This window comes from Pan troglodytes, chromosome 4 (genome assembly GCF_028858775.2).
Source record: "Pan troglodytes isolate AG18354 chromosome 4, NHGRI_mPanTro3-v2.0_pri, whole genome shotgun sequence".
NCBI lineage: Eukaryota > Metazoa > Chordata > Mammalia > Primates > Hominidae > Pan > Pan troglodytes.
In genome coordinates, this window is record NC_072402.2 from 77,833,103 (window position 1) to 77,860,718 (window position 27,616).

General features: G+C 39.5%; 1 protein-coding gene across 3 annotated transcripts; it reads right to left on the bottom strand.

Moving 5' to 3' along the window:
- Nucleotides 1–1,790: 1,790 nt before the first annotated feature.
- On the bottom strand, nucleotides 1,791–27,051 carry DNAJC21 (DnaJ heat shock protein family (Hsp40) member C21). Of its 3 annotated transcripts, XM_016953446.4 has the most exons (13): nucleotides 26,709–27,051; nucleotides 22,755–22,848; nucleotides 20,826–20,949; nucleotides 20,393–20,515; nucleotides 19,042–19,346; nucleotides 17,663–17,814; nucleotides 15,811–15,898; nucleotides 11,963–12,121; nucleotides 11,185–11,227; nucleotides 7,308–7,442; nucleotides 6,643–6,815; nucleotides 2,994–3,069; nucleotides 1,791–2,442 (listed from the first exon to the last, which is right to left on the bottom strand). In XM_016953446.4, exons 1-13 carry the CDS (start codon nucleotides 26,803–26,805, stop codon nucleotides 2,281–2,283), a joined length of 1,731 nt encoding a protein of 576 aa, XP_016808935.1. In that variant the 5' UTR covers nucleotides 26,806–27,051; the 3' UTR covers nucleotides 1,791–2,280. The 3 variants fall into 3 exon arrangements, with proteins under 3 accessions (XP_016808935.1, XP_016808932.1, XP_016808933.1); XM_016953443.4 differs by lacking the exon at nucleotides 7,308–7,442 and having other exon boundaries at nucleotides 11,185–11,266; nucleotides 26,709–27,049; XM_016953444.4 differs by lacking the exon at nucleotides 7,308–7,442 and having other exon boundaries at nucleotides 1,961–2,442; nucleotides 26,709–27,046.
- Nucleotides 27,052–27,616: the final 565 nt, after the last annotated feature.

The following is a 27,616-nucleotide window of genomic DNA, read 5'->3' on the forward strand; positions in this document are numbered from 1 at the left end:
TCCTGGACCCTCATTCTATGAATCTCCACATCTGAGCTAACTTCAATCAAGATGGGTACTTAGCACTGACCTCTAATGAGATCAGTGTAAGATGCATGCCCATGTAGTTTAGTATATTGTTTTACCTCAGACAAGTGAAATTAAATGTCTGCAATTCACCAAAAATATTTTACCCTTAGCAAAATATATAGTACGTTCCTGTTTTCCTCTTCAAAAGTAGACTTAGGAAGCAAATTCCTATAAAACTTAATTGCCCATTTAATCCAACATGTATAGTCTGCAAATATATAAACTAAAAAAGATTTACCTTATTTAAATTCAACAATATTTTGTATAAAGCTTTTGTGTTTAAAAAGCATTTTCATATATACTACTTCATTTTACTTTCATAATGATCCTGTATGATAAATGGAGACAATATTATTATGGTAATAACCGTGTTAGAGATAAGAAAAAGTTCTGAGAAATTAGATGATTTCTCAACATCACAAAGGATGAGACGCAAGACTAAGGTCAGCTTCCAGTCACAACCCATGAAGATCCCTTGAAAATTATGGTTGATTTTCGTCAATCCGAATAAAAGCGACACGTAACTCCACTCAACCCTCATTAAACAAATTAAATACCTGCATGTTTGGTATAAGAGAAAGCAAAGAAGTCATAAGGGACATTTGCAGTACATTAACTGCCTTTCAAGATGACTTCCTATTTTTTAGTGTATAATAACATGTGACTAGTATGTCCTCTGGTTCATTAATATTCCTATTCATAATTATGGCCAATTCATCTAGTTCAGATAAGAAGGTGGCAGAGCACATTCAGATGAAGTCTCAGGGTACGAGATCAGAAGATACAAAACTGGCTAGTATTCCCCCTGAAGAGATCAAGAAGGGGAGCAGGGACAATTATAAGGAATTAGTGATAGAAATTAGCAAGAAATAGAAAGGTATGAAGGTAAAGAAAAAAACATATCTCTAAATGGAAAAGAAAAGAATTTAAATTAAGGTTCAAATGCTTATTTTTAAGACAATAACACAGAAGAAATCTGATCATCAATACTATCCATGAAGCTATCAGAAAAGACCTTGCCATTAAGGACTTTAGTGTTTGAGAGCTGATCTATAACCGAAAATTTGTTCATTTCGTTAATCTGAAGATTCAAGGATATATGGAAAGCAATAACTTCATTGTACAGAAAGCATACATTTCAAGCCAGTGAGTTTAAAATTACTTTCAAGACCAATGAAAAGAACTGACTAATCCATCCTAAAAATGGACTCAATACTGATCAATGTACACGACTGTTCTAACACTCAGTTATAACAGTTCTCCATATTTCCTTTGTGTTAATATTCATCACTGCTATAGAATAGATGGTATAAGCATCAGCTCTATCACAAAATCTTTCATTAACAAAGCTTTTCTCCACTGAGTGATGGAAAAAAAAAAAGAACAAAAACTTCTGAAAATAGTGAAGAAAAAAACTCAATGAAGAACACCACATCTCTTCTTAAATAGTATAAATTCTGTACCATCTGCTACCTTGTTCCGTCATACTTTACAGCTGTCACTGTGCCTAGGGAGGACATGCCATGTAAACTAATTTGCTTCCACCTCCACAATTCAAATCGGAGCAAAAAACTGAACAATACACCTTACTGGTAAACCAGTAAAATATCAAATTAAATCAAGTAAAACCTTGAAGAGACACTATTCTTGAAAGACTACCAAATGTTCAATTAGTTTCTACCTATCACTGTTCTTGAGAAAAAAAATACAGTAATCAATAATCGGTTATTTAAAAATAATTTTTAAAATCGGAACCAGTGTCATATGGAAAAACGATCTATGATGCTTTTTAAAAGATCCGAGTTTTTCACATATTATGAAGTATTAACAAAATACAAAAGCATTAAGTAAAAATAATGTGAAATTCAGAAAATAAAGCAGAAAGGAGCACTTCTATGTGTTAAAATAATGTAATTCTCCCTGTACATTTCTGTCCACATGAGCCAATAAACATCAAGAATACACACTTTACAGTATTTACCTGTTTTAAGACATTCAAGTCAATTCAGATGGCAAAAGTAGAATTCAATCACTAGTGAAATGTTTTAAAAATATATATTAAACCAAAAAAATGTTTTTACAAGATAAAAAATAATCTTCCACAATGTAATTAATTGCAGATCACTGAAATTTTAACTCTTTAGATGATTTCAGTTCAGTTTTTTGGTTTCAAAATCTAGAGACAGTCAAACAAAAGCACAGGCAGAATCTCTATCTGTTTTTACGTTTCTCTTTCTTGCTTTGACTACTTGTTGCGCTGTTTAAAGACGATGATGAAGGTGCTCTTGCATGACCTGTGGCCTTTAGATGGTCAAAAAGTTTATTCCGAGATGGAAATTCACTATGGCAGGTTGTACAGCTGATAAGAACACTCTGAGAAGGGCAAAAAATCATAAATAAAAGTAAGCGTTATCACTTGAAAGTAGTGTTTTAGGTTTTAATGTCAAGATTAAGCATCAAACAATTGTAAAATAAAGATGTTTTAACAGAGTGGACAGGTAATAAACACGTTCAACAAACGCAGATGTTCTTGGAGGTTAAATCCCACTAATCAACACGATTAACTTTAAGGGTCCTGAGACTTTCAATAGCATGTACCTCATGGACTAAAAAAGAGGAAGAGTTTATGCTTCACAATTAATCTCCAGAACTTGACACATGTAATTCTTATCACCAAGGCTTTAGATTGAAAAGTAATAGAAAACAACAGTAACTGTTCTGGTACAGTCTAGCATTTCCAATGTGCTTCTTTTTATTTTAATGAAAAAAAAAGATACATTATATCAAACAAAACTGTTGATGGATCCACATCTTTGCAGGCTCTTTGCGGAATGGCTCACCAAATACACATTTCCATCTTTAGATCATTATACTGCTTAAACAGCAAGATATGCTAAAGAGATATGAATATGATTTTGACCTACCATTGTTTGTGGTTCAGCAGGTACTCTGACAGGTTTTTTCGTATCTTTGGTTTTCTTTCCTTTGGGTTTAGGAACACTGGAAAATAAATAATTCAGCATAATCCAAAAATAACATACTCCTTTTAACCATCATTATTTGAGTGCTCTCTACAACACTCAAAAAAGTGAACTGCACTTTAAAAGTTAATTCATTAATTTTAAAGGCAATTTAAATAATCTTTACATCTTAAATGAACATCTTTAAAAAGCAACTTCAGAAATCAAATTGAATATCAAATTTGGCACAAAAATTAAGGAATTTCCTTAAAACATTTGAAACAAAGTTAAAACAAGGTCCTTAAAATATCTCTGAATGTTTTATACAGAGATAAATGTTTTATACAGTGTTTAATACAGTGTTTTATACAGAATGTTTTATACAGTGTTTTCATAAAAACACTGCCAGGCACGGTGGCTCACACCTGTAATCCCAGCACTTTGGGAGGCCAAGGCAGGGAGATCACTTGAGGTCAGGAGCTCGAGACCAGCTTGGCCAACGTGGTGAAACCTCCGCCTCTATTAAAAATATAAAAAATTAGCTGAGCGTGGTGGCAGGCACCTGTAATCCCAGTTACTTAGGAGGAGGAGCAGGGGAATCACTTGAACCCAGGAGGTGGAGACTGCAGTGAGCCAAGATTGCACCACTGCATTCTAGCTGGGGTGACAGAGTAAGACTGTTTCAGGGGAAAAAAAAAAAGCACAAAGCACTTAATACTCCATTTAAAGGAGCAAACCATCTTCAAAACTAACCAACAGTAATCATAAATGATCTGACATGAAGTGTGGTTCCCCAAAAACATTAACTTTTTTTTTGAGATGGAGTCTCACTCTGTCACCCAGGCTCGAGTGCAGTGGCGCGATCTTGGCTCACTGCGACCTCTGCCTCCCGGGTTCAAGCGATTTTCCTACTTCAGCCTCCTGAATAGCTGGGATTACAGGCACGTGCCACCATACTCAGCTAATTTTTGTATTTTTTAGTAGAGACAGGGTTTTACCATATTGGCCAGGATGGTCTCGAACTCCTGACCTCGTGATCCACCCGCCTTGGCTTTCCAAAGTGCTGGGAATATAAGCGTGAGCCACCCTGCCTGGCCTAACATTAACTTCTTGGACGTGATCCAGTTTAACAAACACTTCAATAGTCGCACAGAGAAATGAGTGAAACAAAGACTTTGTAATGCATTTTTCATAAAATTAAATTTGCTCAATATAAGGAAGTTACTTTTATTTAAAAATTATGTCCTTTCTGTTGATCTGATGGTTTTTCCCCACCACATCATTTAGATCAGAAATGGTATAGTTGGGTTCCTCTTGTTCTGCTTGAACTCCTGAACATTCCTCTACTCATCTCCTACATGAATTTCAATTTTCCTTGGCATTTCATACTTTCCCTCATTTGTGCTAACCAAATTCATAGGGTAAAAATCTGGGTCCAACTATACTGTACAGAACAGACAGGATGGGTTATAATGAGTAAGTGATGATAATGCTTCCAGTTTATAGGTATACTATTCTTCAAGCAGAGGCCAATAGTCTGTGCTAAGTTAAATGGCCTATGCATTTAAAAAACGCAGATTAGGAGTGTAACATATTGTGTAGGATTCAGCCAGCTTTGAAAACATCAAGAAAAGGACACAATGGCATAAAAGGCAACAAATAATACATACTAATTTTCAAACTATCATCACAGATATGTCAGAAATATGTCTAACAAATTTAGGATAATATTCCTGGCAAACATCACTTATATTATGAATGACAGTTACATCTCTGAAGCTGATATCTAAGACCTTTATTTTTTAAAAATACTATACACACACACACACACATTTTTTTAAAAAACACTTCTCAGTAGGTGCCCAGTGTCCACACCACTCCAGAGAAGCAACAGAGGAGCTGCCAGCATAAAGGCCCTGGATCCAGGGGACAGCAGAGTGGTGTGGGGAGGGTGCTGGGTATAATGTATCTATCTTAGCCCTGCCATTCTGCAGCTGTGAAGAAGTCACTTGAATTCTCTGAATCCTTTCCTCACATCAGTGAAATTAGAAAGCTGAACTATATCAGTGGTTGCCCAAGCCTGAGAACCCTTCTTCCTCCCCAGATCAATTCTCATGTAGAAGTAACATGGAGGCCAGACACGGTAGCTCACACCTGTAATCCCAGCACTTTGGTAGGCCAAGGCGGGCAGATCATGAGGTCAGGAGTTCAAGACCACCCTGTGCAACATGGTGAAACCATCTCTACTAAAATACAAAAAAATAGCCAGGCGTGGCAGTGCATGCCTGCAGTCCCAGCAACTCGAGAGGCTGAGGCAGGAGAATTGCTTGAACCCGGGAGGCGGAGGTTGCAGTGAGCCGAGGTTGCGCCACTGTACTCCAGCCTGGGCAACAGAGCGAGACTCCATCTCCAAAAAAAAAAAAAAAAAGAAGTAACATGGAAAACATTTTAGTTTTAGATGAAAAAGGGGTTCAGGGGCCCAGAGCCCCACCTCCTGGCCCACTCTTTGTGCCCATCCCACAGGACACACAGGCTCCATGGAGTCAGATGATCTGGGTGCCTTCAAGCTGTCAGGCAGATGGAATGAAGTGTCAGCCTCTCTACTCAATAGCGTTTGTCCTTGGACAATTAACCTGAAATTCAGTTTCCCCATTTGTAGAAAGGGAACAAACACCTGGTGTCAGAGTGAAATACATGTGAATTTCCCCTTCTAGGCTTCAACTCTCCAAAGTTCTTCAAAGCTTCAACATTACCAGTTTGTGTAGTTCTTTATATACCTTTTTCTATAGCCAGAGTCATACTGTAGGTCTCAGCCACATCTGTTTCCTCCTTCCTACTACTAAGTGCCTTAAACTCCTAAGTACACACACTCCCCTCCCCATCACGGTTGCTCCAGTGTTAGCATTTTCACGTCATGCTCCCACTTTGCTCTGTCACTTTAATTCTTTTCAGGGTTCTGTAATGACAGAAACTTGAAGCTCCTCACTATCAGATCTTTCCTCAAGAAACAAGAAATGATTCTCTGTTCTAGAGGAACCGAGGAGGATGGGGAAAAGAAAGTCAGACAAGAGGAGGAAGGAGAGAACAGGACTGGCTACCTCCCTTGGGTGAGACCTCCTCCTAGTCCACACCATGGCCTTGTGCAGCACCAAGAGTCCAGGGCTCCTCTGAGCAGGAAGGGCCCCAGCTGCTGCCATGTGTCCTCACAACATGGTGGGGCCCAACACAGGCTGCTGTCGTGAGCATGGAGATTTGCTTAGTGACACTCCAGGGACGCAGCAGGAGTCTTGTCTCATGTGAGTGTCAAGTGTTAATGATCCACGACAAAATCAGCGCCACAGCAGGATAAGGTAAACAAGAACTGGATCAAAGTGACATCTTTCTGATTTTGGCCATGCTACTGAGATGTGTGTGGGCACATTCCTCTAGCATCCTCTTCTCAACGCTCTTCATCTGTATACATATGTGTGTGTGTATCTATACATAAATATGTACAGATACATCTAAATTACCTGGTCAGTCATGGGAAAGAAGATTTTATTTGATATATGAAAAGCTACATCCTTACTATCAATATTCAGTAATTTACAAATAATATGCAACTTTGACTTACCTTTTAGCTTCACTTTTTGGATCATCACATGGTTTAATGATCTCTGTGACACTGACATTTTCCTGGGGACTATCTTCCAATTCTTTGGCACTGTCTTGATTTAAGTTAGTATCTTCTGGATCAACCTTTACTCCTTCTCCAGTTCCATTTACATTGAAATTGTCATCATAATTCTAGGTAATAAAACATATGTGCCGTTACAAAATAAATATAATACTACTACTAGCTTTTTATGTTATGTTGCCAAATAGTTATATACCTTCGGGAAATAAAAAGGAGAAGCAGGTAAGTTAAGAACACGGATGCTCATTACAGTGATAGTAAATTAAGGGAAATCTGAAAAGAATCCAAATGTTCAAAAAGTGAATGGCTGAATATATGAAGAAAAATTCTGAAGTGCTTAAGTATCATGTTTCCAAAGATACTCAATTATGTGAAAAAATACTTACAACATATTAGCAAAAGTAGAAGAAAGAAAATTATACATAGTGTAATCACAATTTAATTCTTTATTAAGTAATCTCTACAGGTAAAATTAAGGATGATACTTTTCCATATTCCAAATGATAAGCAATGAGCAACTATTCTTCTACAGTCACAAACAATGGCAACAACAAACAGGCATTATAAAAGAAAGACGCCTGGCAAACATATCCTAAGTGTACCTGTCTGTTTTCAAGCAACATTTTGGCACATTTGTGCTCGCTCTCTCCATCTCTTCTCTCTCCCAACACACACTTTTTTCCCCAAGCCATCTGAAAGTGAGCTGCAGGCAGATATGAATCTTTGCCAGGTACATCCTAAGAATCAAAACATTCTCTGGCACAATACTCACACTCAAGAATCTAATGCTGATATTATCTGTTACACAACCCACATTCAAATTTACCAATTACTCCTTTTCCTGTATAGGGATATACAGGATAGGGGGTGTAATCAAGGATCACATGTTGCATTTAGTTGTCAGGTACCTTTAATCTCCTTTATTCTAGAGCAGCTCCCCCACTTTTTTTTTTGTCTTTCATGATGTTGACAATTTGATGTTTTGTAGAGTGTCCCATAATCTGGCTTTGTTTCATTGTTTCCAAACGATCAGATTCAGGTTAAACATTTCTAGCATAATACTATAATCCCGGGAAGCAAAATGAGTTTGTCATTTTTCAGTGATATTATTAAGTTTGATCATTTGGTTAGGGTGGTATTGCCAGATTTTTCAACTGTAAAGTATGTTTTCCCTTTTTAAATTAATAAGTAATCTGCAGAGTGTGACTCAGACTGTGTGAATATCCTGTCCCCATGACCATTTACCGAATATACTTGGCATCTATTAATGATTCTTGCCTGAAACATTTATATACTGGTGGATGTAGAAGAGTGATTTTCTCCCTCTATTACTTGTGTCATTTGCACTTGTACTAATTAATATTTTTCTGTAATAATAAAGCTTTCCCATCTCCTTTCTCCAACTTTTTTTTTTTTTTTTGAGACAGTCTTGCTCTGTTGCCTAGGCTGGAGTGCAGTGGCGTGATCTCAGCTCACTGCAACCTCAGCCTCCCAGGTTCCAACGATTCTCCTGCCTCAGGCTCCTGAGTAGCTGGGATTACAGGCGCGTGGCACCACGCCCGGCTAATTTTTGTATTTTTAGTAGAGACGGGGTTTCACTATGTTGGCCAAGCTGATCTTGAACTCCTGACTTTGTGATCCACCCGCCTTGGCCTCCCAAAGTTCTGGGATTACAGGCGTGAGCCACCGCACCTGGCCAACTCTCACTATTTTAAAAGTCAATATAGATACATAAATTTCTTTTTAACAAATGCAATGTATGAAGATCTATTACCCTTATTCCTTTTGATGACTCAAGTTTTCCCTAATTGGCAGGCCCCGCAAGCTGGATCTTGAGTACTTCTAACGTATCCCCGTCAGTTTTTGAGCACTTCCTTAGTTTCTAGTATAAGATGCTCTAGGCTCACGTTCCACTTTCCTAGTCTCAGCCCTGAAATCAGGTATTTCTCCAAAGAGCAAGCCTGTTTCCTTTTCATAGAAAAGTGAACTTAAAAACCAATACATGTGCATTAGGTGTACTCACTGCTAGGGGTGTCACTGCTTCTAGGTCCTCACAATGCACACTGCTCACACACTTACTTTCTTTAAATCATGGGCTCATACCAACATCTCCACTTCAATGCAACTCCACAGTATTCTTCTTCTCTTTTCCTCAATTTATATTTGTATTTCCCTCTTCCCACAAAAAGAATATGGTTCCCAGCTACAATTTATTCATTTAATTCCTTTTTTTTGGGGAGGGGTCAAGGATCAAATAATTTAATTTTCTTAAGATGTCAATACAACCTACACTGTGAACAAATTCAATATAATTTCTATAAAAATCCCAATAGCACAGGATTTTTTTTTATAGAACTATTGCTTAAAATTTTTAAATTTGATTATGAACTATAACTAGCCAAGCACTCACGAAAAAGAGGAGGCATTATACTTCCTGATTTCAAAACATATTAAAAGCTACAATAACAAAAACAATGTGGTACTGACACAAAGACAGATAAACAGATAACAGAACAGAATACAGCACAGAAATGAACTCTTCTATATATGATTAAATGATCTTCCACAAAGTTGCCATGAGCACATGATAGAGAAAAGATAATCTCTTCAAAAAAAAAAAAAAAAAAAACATAGTGAAAACTGCATGTCTACACTGATAAAGCTGGATCCTCTCCTTGAATCATATACAAAAAATATTTTAAATAAAATACTTACACATAAAAATCACTAACAAACCTCTTAGAAAAAATATAGGGGAAAGAAATGACATGGGTCTTGGCACCATTTTCTTAGACACAACATTAAATACGTGATTAACAAAGAACAGAAAAATTTAACTACGTGATACTTCAACATTTCTGCACATCAATGCCTCCTATGAAATTGGTGAAAATATTACTCATTTACTTTCAAAAATACCACACCAATACCACCAAAAAACATACTAAATTCAGGACTTACTTTTTTGGCAGTTAAATTTTATCTTTCAACTATATCCCTTGGAAGGTATTCCGTCAGAGTACTATGTTTGAGTTACTTGAATTAAATTTTCTTTCCTGTCAGTCAGGGTCATTTGTTTCTATTTACATTCAGTTTTAATCTGGGAGGGTTTTCTTGTACAATCCTTGTTGGTTATGGAATTTTTCTGGCCATACAGAAAACTTCCCCAATCTCAAGTTTCAAGATACCCATTATTTGCTGCCGTCTGCTCTTAAATCTATCAGTACATGTCTCCACACTGCCCTTCCCTTCAAAAAGAGCTTAGAAAATATCAGGAAAAGTGTTACATCAAGCTAGGTCTGAATTTGCTACAATCAGGAATCATAAACGAGAGATGCTATAAAGGAATATAGCTTTTGAGAGAAACAATGGGGTGTTCATTTGAAGCATTTTCATCAGTAAGAAAATACTAACGTATGTGTTTATGGTTGCAATCAATAGAATCTATGCTCCATTAATCAAGGTAATACAGGCTCAGGTTAAACATAAATCTCTCTCCATTTATTTTGTCCTTACTGTAATGGTACTGACATACACAAAGGAAAGAGAAAGTGTTCCAAACTAATAATTATAAGGTGTTTGGATGGATGATGGTAGGCGTCAATTTATAAAAAGAACACATATTTGCTATGCAGTTTTATAACTGAAGCAAAAAGTTCCAAATTACAATTTTAAGTGATTAACTCATGTGTCATGTATCATTTTTTGAATAGGAAACTGATTTTAAAAAAGACTATTAAATATATTATTATAACCATTTGGATAAATAAACCAAATCTAAAGTTTTATTAAAAAGCATTAATGTGTTTTCTTAAAAATATTTAATACTTAATGTAAGTTAATATAACTAGATTATACTAAAATGCCATAAAACCAAATATCCTTGGTAAAATGGACAAATTCACTTTATTTTTATAGGTATAACAACATAATACCATTTTATTTAAAAATAGTCCTTAAGACAGAGAATGAATTTGGACTTCAGCTGTGAAATATTTAAATTACTTAAACTTCAGAAAAATAGAAACATTTTTTCAAGACTCACAATCATTACAAGTTTCTAACCAAATGTTCCTTTTGCGATGTTTATGTTGTTGGCAGAATAAACCGAGATAAAAAATGACCAATCCCAGATTTTCCTATTTCAAGATTTTAATTGTTGTCTTGACTTAAAAGCCTTTTGTGAGATGTATTCAGATTTTTAAAATACTGAAAATTCAGCTAATTCATACCAGGGGAATTCTACATGCATACTTGTTAAACACACTGGCAGTCATAATTAAGTTTGTTATTACATACATACAAGGGGGGGAAGCACTAAAAAAGGAAAATATTTCTAATTCCTTTTTAATCAATCTTACAATCAACATAAAATTATGGAGTATAAGTTTCTCTCCTTAACACAGACTACACTGAATAAATAAGAGCACTGCAACTTTATTGTTGGCATTTAATGTTAACAAAACCTTTCTAACATACCTGTGCTGGTTTCTGTTTCTTTTTCTTCTGTTTTTTAGAAAGCCTAAGAGCAAATATAAATCGAAATGTCAAATACTTGACTCTGTGAAGAGTAAGTGGAAAAAAAGAAAAGTTGAAACACTAGTGATAAAGTAGTAAAACAGAAGTAAAAGATTAAAAATATTTAATATCTTAAAGCATTAAAAGGAAAATAAAGTATTCACATTGTCATTTTAGAGAATAACACAAGGCTGTAGTTCAATGGATAGTAATTAGCTTATCAACTGCCAGGTATAAAAACTGCTTTTAATATAGTGATAATATGTTCTATAAATACTATAGTTGACGTCTGTATCCACTTCAACACTATAAAGTTCCATTAACTAGAAAATATGGAGACAATATTTTCTAGTTAGAATAACTTCCTTGGGATAAAACAGCCTTTAAGGCCGGGCGCAGTGGCTCACGCCTGTAACCCCAGCACTCTGGGAGGCTGAGGCAGGTGAATTACCTGAGATCAGGAGTTCAAGACCAGCCTAGCCAACATGGTGAAACTCTGTCTCAACTAAAAACACAAAAATTAGCTGGGCGTGGTGGTGTGTGCCTGTAGTCCCAGCTACTTGGGAGGCTGAGGGAGGAGAATCACTTGAACCCACAAGTTGGAGGTTGCAGTGAGCTGAGACTGCGCCACTGCACCCCAGCCTGGGCAACAGAGTGATTCTCCATCTCAAAAAAAACCTTTTAATGCAATCTCTGAATGTGATAAGTATTTCTAGTGACATTTAATATTTAGAAGTACTTTTGTTTTGGTGCATCTTCCATTTCTTCCTCAGAATTGTCATCTAATGGATTTTCATCAATTTGAGGTCTTGAAAAATTTTCTTCTTCCTCCTCCAGCTGTTGTTTTAGCAAGGCCACCATTTCCCGATGCTTCTTTGACTTCTCATGATTCTTCATGCTGAAAGAGCAATCTGACGTGAGCAGCTGCGCTAAAATTAGTTCACGTGTCCAGATAATGTTGCTGGATAACTGCAACCAAGATAAAATTTGCTTTTTTCCCACTAAGCAAAACGTTTATGATTCTATTTATTTACTTTTTTCTTTTTTTTTATTTGTTCATGATTTTATACAGAGAAACAGAACGTGTCAGGATTCCTTGGCAGTGAGCATACTGGAAACTCGTGGCCACACTCTTTCTTTCCGTACCACAGCTTTCCCTGTCTTTCTCTGTCCTTTTATCTACATACATTTTCTTCCTTTCTGGGGATGGGGGAATGTCGGCAGGGGGAGGTTTGGACAAATTCTCTACTTATTATTTTGATTTTTCAATTCTTAAAGCTTCCGCCATTGTTTTCTTTTAATCACTAAGTATTTGCTAAGTGTTTTTACATTCCAGGCCATCCCACAGACTTGGAGGGATCACTGGGAAATTAGAAGACACACATTTTAATGTTAAAAGGAAGAGCCCCCTGGACTAGAAAAATGGTGGTGAGAAGGCTTGAAATACAAGAGCAGTTTACTGCCTCTTGCTTTTTCAACAGCTGCTTTTCACCTTCTCAGGAGAGGTCTCCTTTCTCACTCTCACCACCGTAATGTACATTCAGACACATCTCTATCCCTGTGTTCAAAACCCTGCTGGCAATGTCTGTCTCAGCACACCTACAGGCAACTAAAAAGCATTCAACAAAACAGGGTTGACAACATAAGCTACAAGAGTTATATCAACTAAAAAGCAGGAAACTTTGTCAACTATCTACTTCATCTCATCTGTTCAGGCTTTTGGTATTATAGTTTTAGTTGCTGTTTTTCTTTCCTACTAAAATTCTCCTTGAGACCAAGCCGCCCTGGAGATAATGGAAGATCCTGTGTCTGAAAGTAAGTCCTCCAAAAAAGTTATAAGCACATGTCAAAAGGACACAAGGGTGGTTTGAAGGAATGCTCACTAACCAATTCTGGAAAAATTTGAGCATGAAAAGGTCAGTAATGAATTATAAAACACTCAAAAAAAGAAATAAATTCAAACTGATAATAGATAAATGGATAAAACGGAAGGCTCCTGTTTACAGCAGAAGGCCAAGTGCTAACTGATAAAAATTGGAGGGGGTACTGGCACTGGAAAAGCATCATTCTGCAACCATCATAAAAAAGACTGACGCAAGCTAAAACCATCAACAGATGCTAAAGCTATGAGGAAAACTTTTATGAGAAGCAAGATATCTGCATAGTTTTAAAGTGTCTCCTCACAGATTAAACATGTTACAAGGGAAAACCTGTTGCAAGGGAAAAAATACTAACTCTATAGTAAAATTAGTAGTATAGTAGTAAAATTAGATGACACCTTGATTGGGTGATGAAAATTATCACGACAAATGAGGGGTAGAAGGACTTTACGTGTCTCCAGCTATGAATCCCTGAGAGCACAACACGCTTGTGCGGCGTCCCACCTGGGGCTGCATGACCTGAATCTAATCATGAGGAAATGCACAAAGACAAAATGAGAAGAATTCTATGAAAAAAGTGAAAACAGTGTACTTCTAAAATGTAAACAGCATAAAAGACAACACAAGCTGTTCCAGATTATGATCTTAGACTGCATTCTGTATTGGAGAAAAATTCTATATTAATAAACAATTGATTGGCAAAATTGGAATGCAGGTAGTAAATTAGATAAAAATACCATATCAATGTTAATAATTTCTTTTATTTGGTCACTGTAGCATGGTTACATAAGAGAATAACCTTACTCTTTTTTTTTATTTTGAGACGGAGTTTTGCTCTTATTGCCCAGGCTGGAGTGCAATGGCACGATATTGGCTCACCACAACCTCCGCCTCCTGGGTTCAAGCGATTCTCCTGCCTCAGCCTCCTGAGTAGCTGGGATTACAGGCATGCGTCACCACGCCCAGCTAATTTTGTAGTTTTAGTAGAGACGGGGTTTCTCCATGTTGGTCAGGCTGGTCTCAAACTCCCAACCTCAGGTGATCTGTCCACCTCGACCTCCCAAAGTGCTGGGATTACAGGCGTGAGCCACTGCGCCCAGCGAGAATAACCTTATTCTTAAGATATAGTGAAGTATTTAGAGGTAAAGGAACACTATATATGTAAGTTACTTTCAAATTATTCAGAAAAATACTGTGTGTGTGTTGAGCGTGTAGAGAGAAAGAGGACATGCAAATTGTGCAAAACGTTAGTAACAGGTCAATCAGACACACTATATTCTCTTCTTGCAATTTACCTTTAAGTGTGTCATTTCCAAATAAAAAAAAAATTTTTAATCTCCTTCATTGTTGACCTTTTTCTTGCTTGTTTCTAATTTTTCTGCCTCTTTCCACTTCCCCTAGTACTCTGTCATTTCTCCCTGAGGTCATATGGTAATACCATTTATGACTCTCACAGCGCCATTCTCATCCTTTGGCCTCCTTTCTCTCTGATTGCCCATTTTGCTTTTTTTCCCTTGCTGATTCTACTCTCATTTTCTCCCGTGTTGTTTCCTCCCTCCTTTATAATAATGGTATCCGTTTTAATACTTCTTTCTTCATCATTGTTCCCCTAAGATAAAGTTCTTCCACTTCAGCAAAGATACTCTGGGCCAGACAAGTTTAAAGCCCCTATATTGGCAGCATCGGCCTGCATGGGACAATGATGGTGGGAAGTGAGTCTGACACCAATGATGGAGGGAGATGATTAGACACGGTCTAGACTTTTTGCCCATGTGACTATGTCTTCTTTGCCAAAACAAGCAATGTTTCTGGAGACAGTGCATGTGTTTTAAAAGCAGCTCTTATATAGGAATACTGGGATGAGTGACAATCAATACAACAGGTTTAATGGCAGGTACAAATACCTCTTTCTACCCTGCTGGAAAGGAATCCCCCAAGACAGTATGTGGGGCTAGTTATCAACTGCTACAAGCACATTGTTTTTAGAACTTTAAAAGTGTTACACTTCACCTCAAAAAAAAACACAAGGGCCAGGCGCTGTGGCTCACGCCTGTTATCCCAACACTTTGGGAGGCCGAGGTGGGTGGATCGCCTGAGGCCAGGAGTTTGAGACCAGCCTGACCAACATGGTGAGACCCTGTCTCTACTAAAAATACAAAAATCAGCCGGGCGCGGTGACCTGCATCTGTAGTCCCAGCTACTCGGGAGCTTGAGGCAGGAGAATCGCTTGAATCCAGGAGGTGGAGGTTGCAGTGAGCTGAGATCGTGCCATTGCACTCCAGCCGGGGCAACAGAGTGAGACTCTGTCTCAAAAAAAAAAAAAAAAAAAAGAAAACACAAGTTCAAAGATACTAAACTTACTCCTTTTAACTGGATGCAGTGGCTCACGCTTGCAATCCTAGCACTTTGAAAGGCTGAGGCAGGTGGAACACTTGAATCCAGGAGTTCAAGACCAACCTGGACAACATGGCAAAACCCCATCTCCAAAGAAAATATTTAGGTTGGTGCAAAAGTAACTGCAGTTTTTTAGCTGGCCATGATGGCAGGTTCCTGTAGCCCTAGCCACTCGGGAGGCTGACATGGGAGGATCATCTGAGTTCAACAGGTCGAGGCTGTGGTGAGTCATGACTGTGCCACTGCACTCCTGCCTTGGTGACAGAGTGAGACCCTGTCTCAAAATTAAATTAAATTAAATAAATAAACTTACGCCTTTTCTGTCTTGAACGATTTGTCACATGCTGGGCAGTAAAGGTCATCATAGAGCTCAGCGTCCTCGGCCTCATCACTGTCTTTACCTATGACAGGGAAGCCTACAGTAAGAACCCTCTTTGATCAGAGCACAAATCTAAAATATGCTAACAAATTAGAAATTAAATTTTTTTATTTCTTTACCTAAAAAAAAAATAATCCTAAGGATTTGAGTTGGCTTTTTAAAAGCAGCACTGTACTATAAGGAAAGGCTCCAAATAAAGCACCTTAACTTTCAAGTTCTTTTCCTAAGTCTACTTAGAAGAAGATATAAAACATCTTTAAAGTCTTGGATGTCAGCTAAGTTTAAAAAATTAAATCCCACTTTCATAGTTCTACCACGAAGCAGTTTTTCAACAAAGGTCTTTTCTTAGTTTACCTCTTGAGCAAGATTTGGTCGAAACACATTTACAACTGTGACTTACTCTTAAATACTTAATAAACTTAGTTTATAATATTCCATCACTGTAAGACGGATAGGCCATAAGTTAACATATGACATGTAAAGTTTAACATTATAAACTTTTTTTTAATAAGCTTTTGGCTTTATTACAACTGAATAATTACTATCAGTATAGTCCACAAAAACCAACTGACTAAAAAGCTCAATTGAAATTATTTTCACAAATCCGTATTCTATTTTTGAAGAAACAAACATGTAAACTGTCATTTGGGATTTATTATAGGACCAATAAATATCTCAAGGTATCTTCCATATTCTACATGTTGGTTATTTATAAATGATGTCAGTATGATTTTGAAGGACTGTCTCATTGAAATCATAAATGATCAAAATATACCCTATCTAGTGTTAATGTTTAATATATGGTGTTAATTTTCCATTATGGTATTGTAGACTTTCAATATATCATGTATGTGAAATTTTAATTAATCGAATAGTTAACAATACTAGATTTGAAGCAAAAACTCTGGATCTAAAAATGGTCATACATTCTCAGGCACATCTCATAGCTTCTCAGAGTCCTAGTTTCCACAACGGCAAAACAGAGACAATTCCATGAGCAAAACCTCCATGTAAGGGGGATTGTGTGACGATCCAGTGAGAGCTTGTACGTGAAAGGACTTTATAAATTGTAAAACTCGATGGAAATTAGGCCACCTCACATTTATAGAGTGCTTTATAATTTTCAAAGTACTTTCAAAAGTATTACTTCTGATTCATTAATAAAACGCTTCACTTCCTAGTCATTTTGAATAAATAAAAGTTTATCATTTTATTATTTGGGCTACGAATCTGAAAAATCACATTTGTAGATAAGGTAAAACTGGGTCAATTTTATAGAGACAGTGGGGAAAATCAGATATACAGCTATTCTCAAAAATGCCTAATCCTTGCCTTTTAAGGTAGTCAAATACCTGTGCTCTAATGATAGCAGCAAAAAAACACAACATTTTGGCACACCAAGAGGAGCCCTTCTATAAAGTCACAAGGGAGAGGAAGAATTTATACACAACACATAGATTCTCATGCAATATCAGCTTTTCTAGAAATAGTTAATATTAAAACTTGACCTATCACTTAATTGAATTTTCTTTAATAGTCACACTTGTAAACATGTCCATTTGTCATATTACGCAGCTAGAAGTACACACTGTTTAGGACATGGTCAGAAAAGAATTTGTTAATCAAATTACTTGAATTAGACTAGCTCAGCCGACTACCTTTGGCCCATACAACATTATTTTTAATTATTTGCCACATTTAAAAATTGGGAGATGTCAAATAAGCAAGGAGATTTCCAGCTTCACTTAAAAAACAAAAAAGATAAATAAAATAAAAATAATATTACCATCCTCCTCATCTTTGAGTTCATGTTCTTCCATTTCATTTTCATCCGATCCATCTCCAAACTCCTTCTCATACCGTGCCTCCATCTCCTGGAGCTCTTTCTCCAAATTGGCCATAGTCATCCAGCTCTGTTCTCTGTACTGCTCCACCAGTCTAGACACATACAGCACAGTCTCACAGCGACAAGCACGCCTCTGCATGGTTTTCACTTACTACTTAGGTTTAAAATCCATTCCCACTAGAGAGCTTGCTCCCAACCTATCCACGCTTACAAACTTAAAACCTGTGCTTAGTTAAAACCAAGGCAAAGTCACTTAAACCTCTTACCTGTTGTATGGTTAATTTTAATTGCTCCAGTAGTACATAACAGGTTTTGAAACATGAAACTCAGCAACTTATTAAAAGTCTTCAGATGATTTTAAGTCATGTAGGTAAAGTGTTAATTTTCAAAAGATGAGGGTGGGATGAGTAGAATTCTTAAGAAGCGAATAATTTTTAAAAGTATGCTATAATGCTCTGGACACAATGCATTTACAGTAACTTTTTAATAACAAAACTTTAGAGGAACTAAAATGAACTGAGTATCTCAGAGTACACTGACCAAAAGGCAGTACTGCACGGTGGCTAAAGCAGGAAAGTCTGGAGTCAGAATTCTCAGGTTCAATTCCTGACTCTACCATTTACTGGCTCTGTGATCTCAGGCCTGTCAGCCTTGTTTCCTCAGAAGAACAAGGAGGATAAGTACTTCACAGCATTGCTGTGAGGAAGGCACTTAGAACATGGCCTTGCACAGAGGAAGAATTCAATTAACGCTAGTTATTAATTAAAATTATTAAATTTTACAAAAGTCTAAAGGATCTCTCAAATGTAAAGGGTCTCTGAAGGAAAATATCCAATTCAAATAAAAATTTTAGGCCAGGCACTGTGGCTCATGCCTGTAATTCCAGCACTTCGGGAGGCTGAGGCGGGCAGATCACTTGAGGCCAGGAGTACGAGACCAGACTGGCCAACAGGGTGAAACCTCGTCACTACTAAAAATACAAAAATTAGCTGGGCATGGTGGCATATTACATCTGCAATCCCAGCTACTTGGGAGGCTGAGACAGGAGAATCACTTGAACCTGGAGGCGGAGGTTGCAGTGAGCCGAGATCGCACCATTGCACTCCAGCCTGGGTGACAGAATGACACTGTCCCAAAAATAATAATAATTTTTACACAGTAGATGAAAAAACACTATCCAATGCCACAATTTAAAAAAGAAGAAAAAGCAGGATAAAGCCAGGCTGATGACTGAACCCAACATGAACATGTAAGGTACCTCTGGTGCTGCCTCTGACCCCCACCGATACTGAGTAGAGGGCCCCACGCACGCTACGCACTTGGCCTGCTTTAGCTTCTGCTGCCGCCTCATCTCTTCGGCTTTCCTCGCCTTCTCTGCATTCTGTTCTTCCACAAGTTTTCGATGCGCCTGCACTCTTTTATCTCTTTTACGAATGAAAGCTACCAGCTGACGGACAAGTTCATTCTTCTCTTTCCTTGCTTTGTCCCGAATCTTTTTGTTTTCTTTTTCCATGGCTCGTTTTTCCCAGCGGTTTGAAGCTTGTCGTGTATCATATTCTTCCTTCCATGCAAAATTCTTTTGAGTGCAGAAACTCTGCCAATAAGCGTAGAAAGGATGGACTACCTAGCGACAAAGAAAACAGATTAACTTCTGCGCTTTAAGATTTTTTTTTTAGAAAAGCAGTAAATATTACTGATGCGAAACATCTTTTACCTTTCTTTTTTCATGTATATAACACTTCTAATAATCTCTGGAGAAGACAGTACTTTTAAGGCTTTCCAGAAAAAATCACTCTTCAAAATAAACTTAATGAGAAAATAAAAATAGCCTTACTAATCACTAGATGGGACCATGGTGATTAGTAAATAATCAGTAAACAATTAGTAAATTAAAAGGGAAAAGTAGGCATGGTGGCTCACGCCTGTAATCCCAGCACTTTGGAAGGCTGAGGTGGGTGGATCACCTGAGGTCAGGAGGCCAACATGACGAAATCCTGTCTCTACTAAAAATACAAAAATTAGCTGAGCATGGTGGTGGGAGCCTGTAATCCCAGCTACCTGGGAGGCTGAGGCAGGAGAATCGCTTGAACCCGGGAGGCTGAGGTTGCAGTGAGCTGAGGTGGTGCCAATGCACTCCAGCCTGAGCAACAGAAGTGAAATGCCATCTCAAAAAAAAATAAACAAATAAAATAAAAAATAAAAAGGGAAAAGTAAAGGGGGAAGGTTGCAAGAGATCGAAAAGCTACTTCGGAAAGGAAGAGAGACAAAGAGAGGTCATGGGATAGGTCCGAGAACTAGAACCAATTGTTTTAAAACAAGGAAATGAGAAGCTGGGAGCTGTGGCTCATGCCTGTAATCCCAATCTTTTGGGAGGCCAAGGAGGGAGGCCAGGAGTTCAAGATCAGCCTGGGAAACTTAGCAAGACCCCATCTCTATAAAACAACTGACAAATTAGCTAGATGTCATGGCGCACACCTGTGTTCCCAGCTACTCAGGAGGCTGAGGTAGGAGGATTGCTTAAGCCCAGGAGTTTGAGGCTGCTGTGAGATATGATCATACCACTGCACTGCAGCCCGGGTGACAGAGTGAGACCATCTCAAAAAATAAAATAAAATTTAAAAATGACACAGTGATAAATACTAATTATAGAACAATGCATTTTTATTTTACCGTATCATAGTCACTCTGGGAGTCTCCAAAAGTTGGGAAATCATCAACCTCTTCCTCTAACACAGATTCTAGTTCTTCCTTGGCAATCATTTCAAAAACATTACGATACACCGTGTAAAATCCCTAAAAAACAGTAACAAAAACAAATTCTTAATACTTTTGCAGCCTAATCACAGAAAAAGATTTTAAAATACAAAATGAAAAATTTTAATGTTGAAGAATTTTGGGACAAAGTTCAGTCCCTGCAATACATTTAGATTTCAACTAGAGGTTTTTATACACTGACAGTTTAAACATGAAGGCAATGCATCTTCAGTTTTCAAAATGAACACTGCTTCACTTTCTATTACAGAATAGTTTTAAGAATTCTCTTTGTATGTGAGTCTTAATGAAGTACTTGATGAGAAATTAAGGGTGAGTTCATTTATCTTACCTTTTCATCATCTCCATAACCAGAATAACAGGTAACGGTGAAATAGCGTAGCAAATCTAAGCTGTCATCTTGATATTCGCCATCAAGCCCACCTTTAAGTAGGGCCTCTCTATGATTATCATACCTGAAAAACAAAAATTAGCATCATTGTGAAGGCTGAATAAGTAAGAATTCAAAAGGATTTCTTGCTCCTTTTGAATATTATTATTGTACATTTTTGGTTGTGGGTATGTCCAATCCATAACCAAAAATTTTTAATGAAATATTAACATGAAAAGAGTTCATAATCTTTCACAGAACTGTTAATTATAACTAGGCCTGCAACTTCTGATACATTATACAATGCTAGCCCACATGAACAGGGGAATTTAAAAAGCCAAGGAATTTCCATGACTGTCTCTGAGTCCTGTACTTCCACAGGAAAGAAACATAAAACAGGACATAGGAAATCTGGCCCACAGAATCATTACACATCTGTGATTTGGAAATTTACCAAGATGCACTGGAATAAGAATCTTCCTAAATTTATGTCAACTTAATCTAGGAGCTTCACACACATACAACTGCTTCTCATAATAACTCTGTAAAGGCAGTTATTATCTCCATCTGATATAAAAGGAAATGGAAGCTCAGTGATATTACATAATTTGTCATCCATAATAATAAAACCAGTAACCAGCAAAGTCTGAATTCAGAAGCAGGTCTCCTACATTGGGAAGACCAGCTCCTAGCCACTACATGGTACTGCTTCCAGGTAAAAAGAGAGTTACTAGGCAAGAGCTTTGACTAAAAAGACAAAGGAATCCCAAGGATCAGAAAACAACCCAAGATCTTGAGAAGAGAGTAGGCAAAAGGAAGTCAGGAAAGAATTTCAAAGTTCTGGGAAGAAGGCAAAAGCAATTCTAAGACCAGATCTCCAAATTCCTTGAGTAGAGAAATGTTCAGGATCCTCTCTCTGAGTTTCTTATGAAACACAATTTTGTAAGAATTTTCTTTGCAGCCTTTCTTTCTTGACAACCATCTGGTTGTACACTGTTTAACAGAAAGATGACTTGCACAGTAGCTCTTTGTAAGAGCAGGATCTTGCACAGTTATGTCAAAGCTTAAAACCTATTTCCTTGTAGCAAAAAGTTAATTGAGAATCTGAAAACTCAGAACTTCAACATAGTAATTTTCATCTGGAAATTATTTTAAATGATCAGACCATCATTAGTAATATCTGTCACAGATGCAGAAGCTTAATTCAATTTCTTCATATAAAGTAGTTTTGAGGATTACCATTCTTGTATTAAAACACTGTATTGGTTGAGCACAGTGGCTCATACTTGTAATCCTAGCACTTTGGGAGGTCAAGGCAGGTGGATTGCTTGAGGTCAGGAGTTTGAGACCAGCCTGGCCAACACGGTGAAACCCCGTCTCTACTAAAAAAAAAAAAAAAAATACAGGTGTGTGGTGGCACACACCTGTAGTCCCAGCTACTCAGGAGGCTGAAGCAGGAGAAACGCTTGAACCTGGGAGGCGGAGGTTGCAGTGAGCTGAGATTGCGCCACTGCACTCCAGCCTGGGTGACAGAGCAAAACCGCGTCTCAAAAAAAAACCAAAAAACGAAAACCTTCTTCCTGTCTGATATCAGTAAATCTATCATACACCAAAGGGTATTTAATGAGAAGTCACCTAAAGTATCAAAATTAAAACTATATAATATCACCAAACTTTCTGTTTCACCCCCTATGATATCAGATAATTGGAGCAATCATTTCCAAGCTTCCTTCTGACCCAAACGTTAGATTTTATGTGATGACTAGGTGACAGATGTTTCAGAACACACCAAAAACCATTTAATGTACTAAATTTGAAAAAACAACCACCTATATTGATAACTGCTCCCAACATCATAAACTAGGATGGGAAGGACAGCGTGATGCTCACCATGCTCTTTCCTGAGGGTCACTCAACACATCATATGCTGCTTGGATTAATTTAAATTGTTCAGCTGCTTCTGCGGCATTATCCAGATTTTTATCTGTTAAAGTCACAGAAATTTAAGTCAATCAAAAACGTACAGGACAGAATCTAAATAAGACATTTTCCATCAGAAATGCCACAAACAGATGAGAAGCGCACAAAACAAGAAACAACCAGGGCCAAGCAGAAAGACTCCACATAACAGTCAATAATCAGGATTTGTTAAAAGCATCAATCTAAGCAGAAATTTGAGGCTTTTCCCTAAGCCTTGGTACATCACTAAACAGTCAACTGGGCTGGGCGTGATGGCTCACGCCCACTGTAATCCCAGCACTTTAGGAGGCCGAAGCAGGTGGATTACTTGAGGTCAGGAGTTCGAGACCAGCCTGGTGGTCAACATGGTGAAACCCCGTTTCTGCTAAAAAATACAAAAGATTAGCCCAGTGTGGTGGCGCATGCCTGTAGTCCCAACTACTCGGGAGGCTGAAGTGGGAGAATCACTTGAACCCAGGAAGCAGAGGTTGCAGTGAGCCTAGATTGCACCACTGCGCTCCAGCCTGGGTGTTAGAGCGAGACTCCATCTCTAAAATGAATAAAATAAAATAAAATAAAAGTAAAACAAGTCAACTGGATATCCACAAAAGGAAAAACCTGAGTAGTATAAATTTTACTTTTAAAAGGAGTAAAATAAATAAAATCAGTTCTAGAAAGACTTATTTTGTACTAGATTATGTTTAGTGCTGACATTGTTTTTTTCTTTCTCATCAATGTATATCAAAAGAAATCTCATAAAGTTTAAAAAATACACACTAAGTAGTTATTATTTCCTTAGCTGTGCTTCCTGAACCATGGAATTCAGAAAGCGTCCTTGCCTCAGGGTGGTACCCAGCTTGCAAGACAGCACCCCGCCTCCTGGCATTCACACCTTGTGCAGTCCCTTCTGTGTCAGCAAGGGTAGTCTGTGTGACCAACAGGAGATGGCAGAAGTAATGGTACCTCACTTCCGAGATGAGGTTATAAAAGACTGCAGTTTCTACCTTGGGCTTTCCCTCTCTCTTGATCACTCTGGGAGTGGCCAGCTGCCATAGCATGAGCAACTCAGGCTGCCTATGGAGAAGCTGGAGAAGCTCATGGGGTGAAGGAGGCCCTGGCCAATAGCTGGCAGAGCACTGAGGCCTGCCACAACCACATGAGTTGGTGGTTGGTGAGCAGGAAGCAGGTTCTTTCAGACAATGAGAAAGCCAAAACCACCTAGCAAAGCCGCTCCCAGATTCTCATCCTTAGAAACTGTGGGAGTCCATATAGTCAACATAGGCTTGCTGTTTTTGTTGTTTGTTGTCTTAAGCCCTGAGGTATTGGTAATTTGTTACATAGCAATAGACAACTAATATATTCAGAAAGTAAAACATTTTGAATTGACTATGGAGAACACTAAAGTTCTTTTTTTTTTTTTTTTTTTGAGATGGAGTCTCGCTCTGTCACCAGGCTGGAGTGCAGTGGCGCGATCTTGGCTCACTGCAACCTCTGCCTCCTGGGTTCAAGCGATTCTCCTGCCTCAGCCTCCCAAGTGGCTGGGACCACAGGTGTGCGCCACCACGCCCAGCTAATTTTTGTGTTTTTAGTAGAGACAGGGTTTCACCATGTTGGCCAGGATGGTCTCCATCTCCTGACCTCAGGTGATCCGCCCACCTCAGCCCCTCAAAGTGCTGGGATTACAGGTGTGAGTCACCGCACCTGGCCGGAGCACACTAAAGTTCTTTAAGCTACAGCTCAATACTTCCCTTCTAAGAACTTACAAGAAAACATGACAGCAATGTCTTATCTACAAATAGTTTTGCCGCCCTAGAACATAGCTCTTCAGGGCTTCCTGCTGCCCATTCTCTGATACCATCACACTGATGCCATAAAAACAGGTTTGGTTTCAAAGGAGTTAACTGATACTTTAGTCATATTTGCATGCTTCTTCCTAGCACTGATTTCTAATTAATCACCAAATCTGGTCATTTTTCCTTCCCAACATCTCCTCCCCTTGCGCTTTCCCCCTCCCGCTGACCCCAAGCCTGGCTTGGGCCCTTACCTGTCTGTCCACTGAGGACTCTCCCTAACTTCTGTCTCCAGCCCTCTTCAATCCACTAAGTAGTCTTCATAGTACCCTCCCATGGCAGCTTAATAAAACCAGCCACAACTCCCTTATTTAGCGAAGCAAATTTCACAGTCCTTGGGCTAATATTCAAGATTACAAGAAATACAATCTGATTTCAAACTACTCTTGTACTCAAGAAATACAATCTGATTTAACATCACTCTTCAGAAAATTACATACGCTTTTGGTCACAGCATTCTCTACTTCATTCACCCTTTCCCACCTAGAAAGTCAAGGAATTCCGAACTTCCTTCTAATTCCTAACTTGATTTCTAACAGTAACAACCCAAACTCCTAAGAATATGCTTCTACACTAACCCAAACTCTAAGAACATACTTCTACACTATTTTTACATTTATTAATTTTGGCTGTATCTTCTGACTTACTGCTATGATGAACATCAGTTCATTTACTTCTGCTCTTCTAATATATTTATAATCACATTTTTTCACGCCTCTGTTGGTAAGCATAACTTTAAATAACAGACCTACACCTCTATCTCTCACTCCATCACCATAGCCATTCCCTTTTGACTTTGGGTCCCTGCCCTTTCCTTCCACTCCTCTCATAATCCCTATTTTTCAGACCTGCAATGCACACCACCTTCAGTCAAACTGTCCCCCGGAACATCTTTTGTCCTCCACCATGCTATCCTCCATACTGTTGAGTTCACTTTTCCAAATTGCATTCCTCTTCGATCCAGTCCAAACTCCTCTGAGAAGGGGAAGACTCAATACAAAATGATAACTCCCTCCCTGAATTCCTGGAGCATATATTAGTTGTTCCATTAATCTAACCACCAATTATGTATGTTGCGATTTTTTTCTGGCAGTTGTATTTAACTTTTCGTTTGTGTAAAGCAGAAAGTTGTTTTCCTAACAAGACTCTAAGACCCCTGTCTCAGCATTTCCAAATCTACTTAGTAGAGTGCAGTGACTTGCATATATTGGATACTCTGTAACCGTGTTTACTGATGAATGCTAATATGAAAGCCTCTTCATATGAACCTCAAAAAGCTGAAAGTCAACTACTCTCTTAGTTTCCCAGCCTGGAAGATCAGATTACTTCATAAAAGTCACACAGGCCTGGATTACAGACCAATGAAACATCCAAAGGAAGGATACTTCTAAGTAAACATACAAACTTTACTGGGGAAGCCGCCTGATTAAAACCTTCCCCGGCAGAATCATGTCCAAAGTGAAGTACAAGGTCTGCTTAAACAGCTTATTAAAAGAAAAAAAAAACAGCGTAAAAAGCGCATCCCTATTGAAAAGATATTTTACTAGCTCCCGTGTCTTAACTTCTTAACTAAGAAACGAAAACTTCAACATCAGGTTGAAGTATCTGGGATTCCCGGACGAGGTGGAGGGCAGCGGAGGAAAAACACCGAGAGGCTGCGCTGCAAGGGACGCAGGGAAAGGCAAGCCTGGGGCAGGTCTGAGTTCCGAGGCCCCGACTGCTCCCTCGTGGTGTCTGCGACCCGGTAGCGGGAGCAAGTGAGGTTGTTGGACTGCAGTTTTCCCCCTACAGTGGCGATGCGGGGCCGGGGTCGCGGGTATGAGGAGATGGGGTGTGAGCCGGGGTGCGCCAGGGCGGAGCGCTTCGCCCACCGAGACGGGCAGGGCGGCGCCGGGCACTGGCCGGGCGGGGCAAGGAGCTCCTAGGCCGCCAGGTCGCTCTCTGCTGGCTCCACGGAGTCCGCCCGGGGGAAGGGAAGGTCGGGGAGGGCCGGGCTTCTCCGAGTGGCCGCGGCGGCTGCGGGCCAGGTACTTACCCGGGTGCCATTTCAGGGCCAGCTTCCGATAGGCCTTCTTGAGCTCCTCCTCGCTGGCGTCGCGCCGCACCCCCAGCGCCTCATAGTGACACTTCATCGCCCGACCGGGCGGGCGGCCGGCGCTGGGGCCCGGGACGGGGTCGGGGCCCGGGCCCGGGCCGAAGCGGCGGCGGCGGCGGCGCTGGCACTCCTCTCCGGCGGGAGTCCGCCGCCCGCACCGGGCCAGCCAGCGAGCCCGGCGGCGGCGGCGGCAGCGGCGGTGGTGTAGGTCAGTGAAGGCGCGCGGTGGCGGCAGACGACGCGGGCTGCGGCACGCGAGAGCGCGGAGGGGGCGGTGCCGGCGGCCGCCGCTTCGCATGGGCTAGGGGTGGGCTCTGTGCCGGAAAGGGCCGCGCGGGAGAGGGTGGGGCCTCGGCGAGGTGAGAGGCGAGGCCCCGAGGAAGGAAGGCGGGGCCTTGGCGAGGAGAGAGGCAGGCCGCGCAGGAGAAAGGCGGGAGCTTGGCGGGGAAAGAGGAGGGCCGCGTGGGAGGAAGGCAGGCCTTGGCCGGGAAGAACAGGAGGAAGGCGGGACCTTGGTGTGAGAGGCGGGGCCTCGGCGGGGTGAGAGGCGGGGCCGCGCGGAAGGGAGGCAGGGCCACGCTGGTGTCATTGTGAGGGGCACAGATGGCGGTCAGTGTGAGTGGCAGCCGACCTGAGGGCTGAAGGGGGAGATAGGAGCTGGGATGGGAGAGGATTCTGGAAAATATCTGATTATAATTTCTCAATGGATCCCCGTTTTTATAGATAAGGCGATTCAGACTCCAAGTGGTCAAGTGGTTGGCTCAAGCCTCCTCAGCTAATACAGTAGCAGAATTCGGTTGGACTGAATATCAGGTTTTTTTTTTTTAATCTCTTTAATTCTCTTCAGC